Source organism: Aythya marila, assembly GCF_965140915.1.
Source record: "Aythya marila genome assembly, chromosome: 6".
NCBI lineage: Eukaryota > Metazoa > Chordata > Aves > Anseriformes > Anatidae > Aythya > Aythya marila.
The window spans coordinates 6,747,345-6,760,260 of NC_139047.1; the positions used below are offsets into that span (position 1 = coordinate 6,747,345).

The 12,916-nt window shown below is 44.3% G+C and overlaps 1 protein-coding gene across 3 annotated transcripts in view; it reads left to right on the top strand.

Annotated features, from left to right (window-relative positions):
• The window catches only part of UNC80 (unc-80 homolog, NALCN channel complex subunit), a gene marked incomplete at both ends in the record, with an annotated part of 126,478 nt that overhangs the window by 97,102 nt on the left and 16,460 nt on the right, over nt 1-12,916 (top strand). For all 3 annotated transcript variants that reach the window (XM_082763920.1, XM_082763919.1, XM_082763921.1), the window contains 6 exons: nt 753-971; nt 4,192-4,392; nt 6,719-6,842; nt 9,145-9,270; nt 11,137-11,260; nt 12,040-12,246. In XM_082763920.1, coding sequence (XP_082620046.1) covers nt 753-971; nt 4,192-4,392; nt 6,719-6,842; nt 9,145-9,270; nt 11,137-11,260; nt 12,040-12,246 — 1,001 coding nt within the window. The remainder of the gene's footprint in view (nt 1-752; nt 972-4,191; nt 4,393-6,718; nt 6,843-9,144; nt 9,271-11,136; nt 11,261-12,039; nt 12,247-12,916) is intronic.

Here is a 12,916-nt window from a genome sequence, read left to right on the forward strand (position 1 = left end):
TTGAGCCAGGGGAGTTTTAGGTTGGATGCTAGGAAGAACTTCTTTACTGAAAGGGTTGTTAGGCATTGGAAAAGGCTGTCCAGAGAAGAGGTTGAGTCACCATCCCTGGAGGTCTTTAAAAGATGTTTAGATGTAGAGCTTAATGATGTGGTTTAGTGGAGGACTTGTTAGTGTTAGGTCAGAGGTTGGAATAAGTGATCTTGGAGGTCTCTTCCAGCCTAAATGATTCTGTGATTCTGTGAACTGCTCTGCAGCAGTTTCCAGATTTACTGGGTCTCACCCACTGTTGTTGTTGCAGCCTTTTTGCAGGGTAACGTAACAAAGGATAGTTCATATAGAAATTTTTCTCATTCTCAACAAGACTTTGCAGGTGACAAATTCCCTTTTTCGATTGCAGATGCAACTATTTTTCTTTTCAATTGCAGAGGAAAGCATCTGTTGCAAAACAAGCTGGAGAAGTTGTTAGAATCACAGAATCACAGAACAACTTGGGTTGGAAGGGACCTTAAAGCCCATCTGGTTCCAACCCTCCTGCCACAGGCAGGGACACGTCCTGCTAGACCAGGTTGCTCAGGGCCTTGTTCAACCTGGCCTTGAACATCTCCAAGGATGGGGCATCCACAGCTTCCCTGGGCAGCCTGTGCCAGGGCCTCACTAACCCCTGAGTGAAATAATCTAGTAGATAGTTACAGTCTATCCCTGCTCTTCCACTGCCTACACCACTTACTTTTTTCTCATTTTGTGTCTTCCAGGGAGAACCTTCACTTACTGGAGGAGGGCCAGGGTCTACCCCGAGAGGAACTGGATGAACGAATTGCCAGGGAGGAGTTCAGGAGACCTCGGGAGTCATTGCTGAATATCTGCACAGAGTTCTACAAGCATTGTGGGCCAAGGCTGAAGATTTTGCAGAACCTTGCTGGAGAGCCCAGAGTGACTTCTCTGGAACTGCTGGATGTGAAGTCCCACATGAGGTATTCCCCAGGCATTCTGCTTCTACTTGTTCGTGTCAGGGGGATTCCTTTATTTTAGCTCTTATTTTTTCATAATAGCAGACAGAGTGAATGACTTTTTGGTAGTGTAGACTACTTTTGCTGTCTGAACCATGTATATTTTAATGTTCCTTAGATTGTACCTGATGCTGCTTGTGTATAAAGGGATTTCATATGCTCTCCTCTGGTCTCATTCAGACCCGCATCTCCTGTGGATGAAACACTTGTGGAGGCCCACCTTACACATCAGAATAAGTTATGGTGAAGAGTGGAGTAGATAAGGCTTCCTCTTCCCCCCCCCCCCAGGGCATAGAGAAGCTGCACAACTGGCTGAATCTTCTCCTGTGACACTGCACCAGAACTAGCTGCCAACAAACAAGGAGAAAGGGAGAAAAAACACTGCATCATATGGCATACATGCCTGAAATATAGGGGAGGATGGGTCAGGAGGCATTTACAGGACCACCACCTCGGTGTGCGATACATCAGGCACACAAGTTTTTTATTAAGGTGCAGTACTGAGCCCAGCTGGCTGGTTGGATACTCATTGTAGCATCCAACTGTTTTGTGGGGTTCAGGCCTAGAAGGAATTGTGTATAGGCTTTTTTTAATCAGCACTTTGGACCTCATTCTCTGCTATGCTGTTCATGGTAACCAGAAAATAGGGATAAGTTGCTACTGAGCAGTTTGCCCAGATGTTATAGACAACAAAGCAGTAGAGCAGTGGAACACGAGGGAATGGACCTGATTCTGTTGTCAGTTTTTCAGTCATCTTCAGAGGAAACTCTTTTGTCTGAGCTTTATGCCATTTTTTCCCTGGAAAGCCTTGTGAAGCAAGCTGAAGGGAGATTGATGCTAGTAACGCACCAAACCAAGTCTGTTCCTGCCCCCGAGACCGAGGAAAACCCGCACAAAACTCCTCTACCTTTACATGCATGCTCTGAAAACAGATGGCAAAGCCCCTTAGCTGGCAGATTCTGTCACGATTAGAGATCTTTGGATTCAGGCTGTCTCTATAGAACACAAAATTGTGTTTCAGATTAATTTAGATCTTGTTTAAGAAATACCTCAAATTCATTGGCGAAGTATTTTTTGATTGGTTTGTGTGTTTGCACATGAATTGAATGTTTCTTTTCCCCCCTCTGGTAAATATTTAATAATTTAGAAGGTAGTTTTAAACAAGAGATGTCTCTTACCACAGATGCATGTCATTTATGTAATGCTTGGCTGCAAACAAACTGAAGTTCTGATGGACTTGGATGCTTCTGCAGTACCACCTTTATATTTTTTCCAAGGAACACAAACATCAGAAATTAATACAGCTCTTTAACTGCATTACAAACTCAATAAGAGTCTAAGACATTATCAGTAAAAGTCTGAGATAAGAACTTTATGTTAGAAAACAGGTGAAATTCTCAGGCCAGATTACATCCTTGATTAGACACGTTTTGTTTTTTTTTGAGGATTTCAGTGGGAGCAAGAAATACATGTCTGATGAATGAACTCCAGTGCAGTAAAGTAAAGGGCTTGCTATTTTTTTTTCCACATTAAATTACAATCCTGGTCTTATAGTCTTAAGTCTCCTGGAAAGTGCTAGAAATGACTCCTTTATTATGGTTGGGACCAGAATTTCTTTATCATAGCTAGCCCTAAAGAAAAGGAACATCTTCCTGATTCTTACGTGAATTAATTTCATAAGTATCAGTTAAATGACTAACAGGATTTAGCTGCAGGAAAAAAATCTTTTCTAAGTAGACAGCAGATTTACCAGAATGTGATGTGACAGCTGTGGTCTTCAGTGGCTAATGGATGCCATTTCAGAGACTTCAGAAAACAAGATAATATGGCTATTCAGTTCAGACAGGGTTCATCTCACCCAAGTTCAGACATTTAAAAGTGAAATGTTTAGTCCAATCAAGTCATAAAGTTCTTTTTGGATGAAATGCAAAGGGAGATTCAATCCAATGGGCTCTTTATCACAGTATTACAGGAAGATTAGAATTTCCTAGGTTCCTTATTTCGATAGGAACAGAGCTAGAAGAGTAATTGAGATAGGCATCTCATGTTGGATGAGATGGATCTTACACTTTATAATGCATAAGCAAATTCCATACACCATTATGTACCATTGATATTGTGTTATCAGAAAAAAGCATAATTACAAGATGATTTAAATTTCAGAGTGTTTAAAAAAACAGATCTACTCCATAGTATGACAAAGTAGTTATAAAAAGTAAGAATAAAGAGATATTGGATAAAGAAACATGTTTATAGCACTTTTGGTTAATCTGAGGAACTCGTTGCCTTTGATATTGCCAGGTAGATTTTAAAGAGAATGGAAATATGTTCCATTAGTTGAAGGCATTTCAGAAGAAGCCCCACAATATGAGTAGGGTTATCCTATAATTGTCCAATACAAATTTTAGTGGCAGTTCAGGAAATATATAAGTTTCTATCCCTTTTATTAGTATGTGGCTTTATTACTTGTTTTTGTCTACCACAAATCTTCACGTATTTTAGCAGCTATTTGTCCAACTATAAGTCTAAGTTAAATGTTGCCATGGCATTTCATAGTCAATACAGAAAATGCCATTGGCAAGGCCACCTGGGACGATTAGAAGGAATCACAGCAACACAATCTGTAGAAGCGTTAGGAGAAACAGATCAAAGCTGCAGGGAGTAGTCAGACACAGTACATGTGTAAGCCTGAGGGACAGCACATTGTTTTTAAAATTTAACACCTGTAAATTGCATAGTGAGATCTCTTAAAGTAGTGTCACTGAAAAACAAGCATAGAACTAAAACCAGTCACTCATCAGTTGACATACAATGTCTGTTTCACAGGCATTGGCAATGCTGCAATCTTACTAACAGCTCGGTTACTTTGTTTTTAGCAACACAAGTAAGTGATTCCTGATGTTCCTTCAGTGCATTTAATATCAACATAAAACAACACAGGCTTGCATATTCTTTAGACTGTTCATTTTGTTTATAAGTATAAACAGTGATACCTACAAAAGAATCTTAATAGACCAGAAACTGTTGCTACTGGGCCTCAGGATTTAAATAGCAGCACATTTGACTTGTACATCTTCTTCTTTTTACTGGTCTAGGGATCATTTATCTACTAGTTCATTGGCATGTGTGGAGAAATGCAAGTTGTAGAGTATTTGATTTCCCTCTTAACAAAGCCTGGTTTTAGGTTGGCAGAAATCGCACATTCCCTGCTGAAATTGGCACCTTATGACACGCAGACGATGGAAAGCCGAGGTCTCCGGTGCTACATCATGGAGATGCTACCCATCACTGACTGGACAGCTGAGGCGGTGAGACCTGCCCTTATCCTCATCTTAAAGAGATTGGATCGTATGTTCAATAAAATTCACAAGATGCCTACTCTGAGGTAAGCAGGTATAACAACAACCCTCTGGGGTCCGTTTCTGATGTTGCAAGCCTTGAAGTGTGGGTATGTCATCTACCTAAAACTGTTGTGTCGCAGTGAACCTTTACAACGTATCAAAAAATAAGTTTTTTTTCTCTGTAAGTGTGCATTTATGTTGACATGTTTGTTGTGGCTTCTGGTAGAGAAGAAATGCATGAGTTATTAAGAACTACAGAGAGAACGTACAGAAATCTTTTCTCTTTCTCCAAAATAAGTCTTCAGATTCGTACCATCTGTCTGCCCTCTATTATTTTTTTAGCTGTGAGTGAAGAACATTAATTTTATTTCTTTTTAATGGAAAGTTAGCTGTAGTACCAGTATTTCTAGAGCACCTTCTCGCAAAAATACTGTAATGTTCTCTGTAAAGATAAAAGTAATCTGGAGCTACCCAGTAGCTTCTGAATGTTCCTGCATAAAGGGACCAGTAATGGCATCTAGTCCATGCCTAGTGAAAGCCTGCTGCATCACAAAGTAGCATTCAGGCCTTCAAGAAATATTCAATATGGAGCATTTCCACCTCGGAGGCAGTGATAAATCCAGTCTGGGTAGTGTGAAATCTGCTAACCTTGCAGATTTTCCAGTGATTTGAGTGAAAAGAGTCATTGGTGTCAGTCACCTCATGGACAAATGTCCTCAGCTGCTTGAATCAGTCAGCTTGTTGGCAGTATGAGCTGAGAACCAACTGATGTTAGAGAATATCAGAATGTGGGACTCAGACACAAAACTAATCATGTACACAACTGAGATGGAGCAAATAATACAGAGGTGATCTCTTCTTTCTGGCACCTCTGCCTATCACTTCCCCTCAGTTAACAATCTCCTTTTAGAAACTCCTGCCCTTGCAGGGGAGTTAGAGGCAGAAATGTTGGTGCTTCCCCTTCCTGATGGTTTGATTCTTTGCCAGGTCTTGCCTGCTTCTTGCCATTTCTTTCTTTTCTTGCTCATACTTTCTTTTGCCTCAAAAGGCAGCTTAAGGTTCTTCCTGTTCCCAAAGAGCTTTCCTTTTGTCTAAGCTGAATGAATACTCATAAATTAAAATTCCCTTCATATTCCCTCCATCTGTGCCTGGATGAAACTACTCTTCTGTACTCACAGGGACAGAAACAGCAGAGCCACTGGACCAGATACAGCAACTACATTTAAGCATCATTAAGTATCATTTAAGCAAGAAGCTTCTTAAAGATGGGACAGAGATCACACGTTGCTGGGTGACAGACCACAGAAAGCATCCACTAGGGTATTCACATCAGAATCTTACGTGCTGCCCCCTGTGGGCACCCTGCTCCAAACCAGGGCATAAGAACAAGTAAAAGTGCAAACCACTATTTTGGAGTAGGTTTAGGAACAGTGGATGATGAAAGATGAGGTACCTCCAAAAGGCAGGGAACCCTTGATCCTCCATGAATCTCTAAGAAGTCTACTGAGGAGCTTGACTAGGGCATTGTTTATTCTTCAGCTAACCAGTTATTCAAGCCTTGTCCTCCTGTCCCAGTCAGCACACAGTTAGATGTTGGCTTGGGAAATACGCAACCTCTGAAGAGTCAGGCCCTGAGGTGAAGCACGGGAGCCACTTTGTTGTTATCTATGCGTCAGCTTATGGTTAGAAAGGACTCCATTCAGCATCTGTCACAGGCCCTAGAAACTGTTTAGGTGAAAAAGGCAAAGTGTGAGGGAAGAAGGAAGGGGTCCTGGAACGAAGGACTTCAGTGTTAGTAAGGAATGAATCGGACCTCCTACACGGGGCAAGGAAGGTGAGGTTTACACTGTTGGGCCAGATTAAGTTCAGGAGTCACTCTGGCAGAGCAGACAGGATTGCACGGTAGTTTCTGGAGGATGCACACAGCTGGCAAGGTTTGTTGAACATCCACAAGCCACAAGAGATGGAGGAGTCGCTCTCAGATGGGAGCATGGCCCAGCGGATGGCTTCCCACACACAGGCACACCTAGAGAGCTGTCTGGTGGCTCCCTTTCATCCACCATCTGTCAGAAGGCAGAGTCAGGGAGTGAAGCACAGCCCATCCACCATTCCTGTTGTGAGGGGTTTTGTGTCACTACAGCAGACACCTCTGCTCCATTTTTGGTCTCCCAGCGCCCGGTGTGCTCTGTGCTTTCCTGAGCTGCGTGGGTCAAACCTTTTCTCTGTTGCGCACTTTGTGCTCATCTTGGACGTCACCGCTGTCTGAAATGTTTCCTCTGTGGGCGTCACTGTGTGTCGGTCGCCGTGTTTGCGAGCGTCTGGTGGGGGGCAGGAGGCCAGCGGCTAACGGCACCTACTGTTGTATTGCAGGCGCCAGGTTGAGTGGGAGCCTGCCAGCAATTTGATTGAAGGGGTTTGTTTGACACTTCAGAGGCAGCCAATCATATCCTTCCTGCCTCACCTTAGGTCTCTGATCAATGTGTGTGTCAATCTGGTGAGTAGCTGAGCGGCGACCCCGTGAACCCTAGCTAACCCTCAGTCTGCTTGTTGACTTCTCTGGACTGACGAGGACAGTTCATTCCCATTCCCGTCATTTTACCCGTCCCCTTACCCCTCACAAGGGGACTTCGCAAGTGACACTAGAGATAGCAAGGTTCATTTTTGAAGTGGTGCATGGGGAGATACAGTGAGCGGTAGCGGTGCTCGAGTGATTTATTTCCGCTGCTTCCCACGCACCACTTTGAAGATCCACCTTTGCCAAGCTGAGCTGAGAGTTGAGGGCTGCAAGTTGGAGAGTGGGGTGGTGGAGACTGCACACACCTGGTAGAGGCGGGCAGAGGGTGGCACTGGAGATCCCTACCGTCTCCAGCGGGGAGGGCCCTGGTGGCTCTGTCAGAGGCCATCAGATGTCGGCTAGTTAGAAGGGTTCACATGGGTGGATTCACTCCTCTGTTTGCAATGTCCCTGGCTTGATCTAGTACAGGTTTGCACAGTACAATGTTCAGATCCCACTCTTAGTAGAACTTTTGTTTGTAAGTGTGTCACAACAGAGAGGTTGTACGGACAGAGCCTGTCTGGTCATTCAGTTCTAGATTGCAGTTTCTGCAGCTGTAACACTGGGCACAAACCCTCAGTTTGGTATTAGTGTAACTCCAGGTGTTTGTACAAACACACACGCTCACGGTCTGTGTAGAAAAAATACAAATAAAGGGGGAAAGGCTGCCCTAGCATTGTTAGTGATATTGGGTTTAATAACATTTTCTTCTTAGAATGCAGTAGCAGAAAACCTCTCAGGGTTCACCAGTGCCTTGAGGAATTTTAAAAACAATGATCACCAATTTTAATGCAGTGTCAGTGTTTTCCAGGGTCCTGTCCTTTGAGCCCATACATCACTCATAGCTGCAAGGGTAGGGAAGCTCCAAGATGTCAGAGCCCACAAGACTTCCTTCTTATTCATGCAGAGAGAGCTGCTTGGGAGGCATTGTAAATCCGGACCCTCAAAAGTACTTAGGGTTGTTACCCAGGGAAGCTGCTACAGAGTTAGCTCAAATACAGGTTGAGAATGGACTTGCAGTTTGGCAGGCAGACAAGCTGGAGTGAATCACACCAGCAAGCTCTCCAAAAGGCCTGCATTAAGAATTAGTCAGTGCTCTAAAAAAAGCTGAAAGCTCTGCAGTGCTGAAGTGCAGTCAGTCATAGTGCTTGCATTCAGCTGGCTGGGAACACCAGGAAGAGGTACCAGGAAAAAATGTACTTTTGACATTAAGAGAATTTCACCTTTAGCTGTCAAGAGCTGTAGCTGCTGTAGGATCACCCCTGACTGCATGCTAATACATGTATTTATGTGTAGACCAGGTGCATCATGAAGCCAAAAAGACATCCAGCAGGAAGGTGGGGAAATGTCTAAATGTCTCCATACTCAAATGGAGAAAGGGCTTCACCTTCTCCCTTTCTAAATTGTCCTTTGGTGTTCTGGGAGAAAACTGACTGCTCTCTTTCTCCCCAAGCTGAATTTGGGAATACAGTGTGCGTTCATCTCCCCTAAGCTCAGCAGTCTATGAGTTAGCTTCTACCTGTTTCCATCATCTAGATGTGTGTAGTCATGGAGAGAAACACAAAGAAGCAGGCCTGTGGTTTAATTTTCTCCTGAAGGACACATCCAAAACAGTTCAAATAACCCTCCCCTAGAAGTGTTGTTTTCTTGTGCAGATAGTTCATGGGGCTCCAGACAACCAGGTCACTGGCAGGTGACTCTATTTTAGACATCTTGGGACAGGCAAGATGAACCGTGCTTAGAATCTGTAAGAACAGAGTGTGTTTGAGAGGAATCTGAACATTGTACAAAACCCGGCTAGGGTCAGACTTAGGACATTATTTTTTCAGTAGATCAGCAAGAGGAGGGAAAAGATGTCCAGTTTCAATGCAGACTTTTTGCTTTGATGATATATTTTATTTGTTACAGTCGTTACATGACGTATCCTCCAACTCTAACTGTTCCACCGGTCCAGTGCTGATCATTCAGGGCTGGTACAGGGTACATTTCTGAATGTACCAGGTTACCTGTGCACTCCTCCCACCCTTGCTGGTTCCCTCTTCTCCCCTCTCCTTCCCTGCTAGAACTCCTCCTCACTGGCCCCAGCTCCCACAAAGACCACTGGGCAGGGGCTGGTTCTCCTAGAGCCACCCCAACCCAGTGCTCGAATGAAAGGCCCCTCCATTTCATTGATGTTGGAGGATATGGCATGGATGAAACTGTAAGCAGTCAGTTGTGGTGATGTGCTCTGTTTGTATTGCAGGTGATGGGAGTGGTAGGACCCTCCAGTGTGGCTGACGGATTACCCCTTCTTCATCTCAGCCCTTATCTCTCGCCACCTCTGCCCTTCAGCACAGCTGTTGTCCGGCTTGTAGCATTGCAGATACAGGTGTGTCTGCCCTGGCCTGTGGCCAGGCAAGTTTTAGCTTCTGGTTGAGACACCAACTCATCGGTGCTCTGTTTTCTTTCTGCAAAAGCTGGGCAAAAACTGTGGAACATACACCAAAAATCAAAGAGAAGCAACATGTAAATTCTCCCATCTTTTTGATGGCTTGAACTGAGCTCAGAATTCACCTGTCTACAACAAGCATCCATCAGCTTAACACTGCTGATTCATGTCCAGGGAGTTCGGCTGATTGATGCTGTTTAAGGCTCTGACGAGCATATTAGGATTCTCTGCAGTACCTAAGGAGCTAGCGGAAGTTTCCTGCCATGGGGAGATGTGCCCTGGCCTGGGTCACGTCCATGCAGCTCGACCTTCTTTCTCGTTGGGTGCATGTGCGTAACTTTGAGTGGAGTTTGGGCTCTTCTGCTCTTACCTGAGCTGGTTGTACGGTGTGCTAGCTCAAACAGGCAGGGCAACTTGGCTTTTCAGCTGCTTACTCAAGAGCATCCTTGTCCACAGTAACAAACCCATCCCGTACTTTTGGAAATTCATCACTTTTCATTTCTCATAGCAGTGCCACAACTATTACAGAGTCTTTCTGCCTCCATATTCCTCTCCCTCCCCATTGGCATGAAATCAGATGAAAGGGAGACATTGGCAGCAACAGAATGAAGAGACAAATTTCCTAATTTAGCTCCAACTTGCATTTTAAAGTATGTATTGGCACATCCAATTGGATACTTCAGCAGGTATTTTTGAGTAGTGGGGCTGCTTGGCAAGTAAGGGTTAGAGGAATCAAGACACACTGCTTTTCTTCAGAGCGTGAGGCACAAAAGGACTTTTTGATACTGACTCGCACATAAAGGGCACAGATTTCTTCCAGCTCTGAGGTAATGTTTCTTTGATCGCAAGCTAAAAAGGGCCACCCTCACCTTCTCTGAAATCTTTTCTCTCTTTTTTTTTTTTTTTTTTTTTTTAACTAGGTACCAAAAAAATCATTTTTAAACCATATTGGGAGTTTTCACTTATATTATCTTCTCCCTGTTCACTCCTTCTTTTCATGGGTTTTAAATGGAACAAAAAACAAACATGTCAGAAAAACATATGAGAAGCCATATTCCTAAGCCTTCCCGAAGGATATAAAATAGAAGTACTTCACACCCCACAATAAATCATTTTCTGGAGTTTCTCAGCCCAGGTCTACAAGCTCAGGGGGGTATCGTGCATTTCACAGCTAAGTCTATAGCAACTGGGAAATTGCAGATGAGCAGAGGTTTTAGTGATAGTCATTTGTGTTACCTCCCCTAAAGAAGACAAAAGACCTTCAATTTAGGCTTCAGTGAGTCAAGAAGTAAATGTGCATTTTGTTTATATTTCAGGAGTTCAGGGTTTATGTTAGGGAAGATGACAGAGCAGCACAAAGTGAGGCAGAACAAAAAATGTGTTCAAGAATAACCTTCATGTTCAGACAGCAGAATATTTAGGTTATGTCATTTGTTCTGTTTTCTCTGTTCATTTTTTATTCCTTGTAGTCTGGGTCAAATCCTGTTCCCGTTCACAGCAGTACAGAGTTTGGGACCAACACACAGTCAGCTCCTGTGGGATGCTTCTGATAATGTTAATGATGCCTATGAGTAAGGAATCTGGGCTTCTTACCTCTTGGTTATGACAAAAGCAGGTCATACCCATGTTACTCTGTGAAATCCTTTTACTCCTAAGTGGTCTCAGGGCTTCTAATTCAATCAGGTCATCAATGCCTGTGTTGAACTGTGTAAACAGGGTGCCTGGGGGACCGTCATTCCCTGCGGTAACTTGTGTGCGTGATCTGCTGACGAAATTGTTTAATCCTTTCTTATTATTACTGCACAGGCTTTGAAAGAAGATTTCCCCCTAAGCCATGTCGTCTCCCCATTCACCAATCAGGAAAGAAGGGAAGGAATGCTTTTAAACCTACTGATTCCATTTGTGCTCACAGTAGGATCTGGAAGCAAAGGTCTGACTAATTTAACAAAAAGAAATTTTCTCCCCCTTTTTCTGACAACTGATGTTTGCACTTTCGCTGCTCTCTGTTGATCTTTTTTTTTTTTGTTATTATTATTATTTTTTAATTTGGTTTCCTGTCACTTACAGTGTGTCAGCTAAGTGCCCTTTGGGTCTGAGACTGAAAAGAATCCCACTGGGAGAAGTTGTTGTTTCTCCTCTTTGTTTCAGCTGGGCCGTGGTTCTTGAGTCAGGTCTTTCATAGACGTGCTCCTTCTTTTGAAACTGGAGTGCAGGGCAAGACAAATGTGGTGTAGCAGAAGCCACAGAGGGGAGCAGAGGTCACAAAATTGTGTGCCCTTGTGGTTTGCTGTGTGCCCTTGTGGTTTGCTGTCTGCCCAATCCATGCCACTAGTCTGGCATAAGTCCTGCTCCTTGCTTTCTTCTATAGAGTGTGATCACTGGTAAATTCCTAAACAAAAGCAGAGAAGAATGGAGAGGGGGAGGTAAAAAAAAAAAAAAGGAAATGAGATCATGAGACCACTGAACGGGACGTTCTGCTGTGCTGTGTAGCTCTGTGTTTGTGTCTGTCTGTGTTGGTGTTAAAATAAACTTTGCCTTTGCTTGCAGGAGGAGAAGCAGCATAACAAGTTGTGGGGGACGGAGTTTTGGCTTGGGGGACATTTGAGATTGCCCCACATTTTGGAATGGAACAGGGTCTGGATCTTTTGGTTGTCTTTGATGGGATGTAGCCTGATCTCTCTCTCTCTCTCCCCTCCCAATGCATCTCAGACAGCCCCTGGCTGGAGCAGCCTGAGGTCCTGCTGCTGCTCCAGACTGTTATCAATATCCTCCTGCCACCTCGCATCATCAGCACTTCCCGCAGCAAGAATTTTATGCTGGAGAGTTCCCCTGCCCATTGCTCCACCCCGGGGGATGCGGGGAAGGACCTGCGGCGGGAAGGGCTCGCAGAGTCCACCAGCCAGGCTGCCTACCTGGGTGAGTGATGGCTTCTGCTCGCCTCTGGGAAGAGAAGTTGCTCAGTTTTCATACTGCCAGTACATAGCAGTGAAGCCAAAAAAGGCTGGTTCTCTGCCTGCCAGCCCCTAATGTCACAGCTTCACTGTCCTATGGTTAGCTCTGTAATGCGGGGCAGTCTGCCTGCCCGCTGGCCCTATGCACATGTGGTCTTTCCAGGCTATTATTCTCCCTGCTCACTGTATGCTGCTGCAAGGTAGTACCGTATTCTCACACATGACCCACAGGTGAAAGGAAAGAGAAAACAGTCAAATCAGAGATCCAGCAGCATTACAGGTTATCAGAACTATATGGGAGGCTCTCCACACAGCTTCTATGTGTCCAATTTTGTGAGGGCACTCACCCAAAGACTTACATTCAGCTCTTTGTTAACCCCTATCTGAGGTGTGGGGTACTACTGATGAAAATCTGGCAACTCACCACTGATGTAGCTCCCTGCTCCAACAAACTATGTAGATCTGTGATGGCTGAGATGTCCTGGCCATCCCACCAAGAAAGATGGAGTAGAGTAGTCAACCATTCCCCCAGCAATTTCCAGGCCTCCATTGTTCCACAGGGTAGATTCCCTGTCTCTCCTGCGAGCTAGCTGTTGGTCACAGCCCACTTTAATGGAGAGCATTGTTTTGAACCT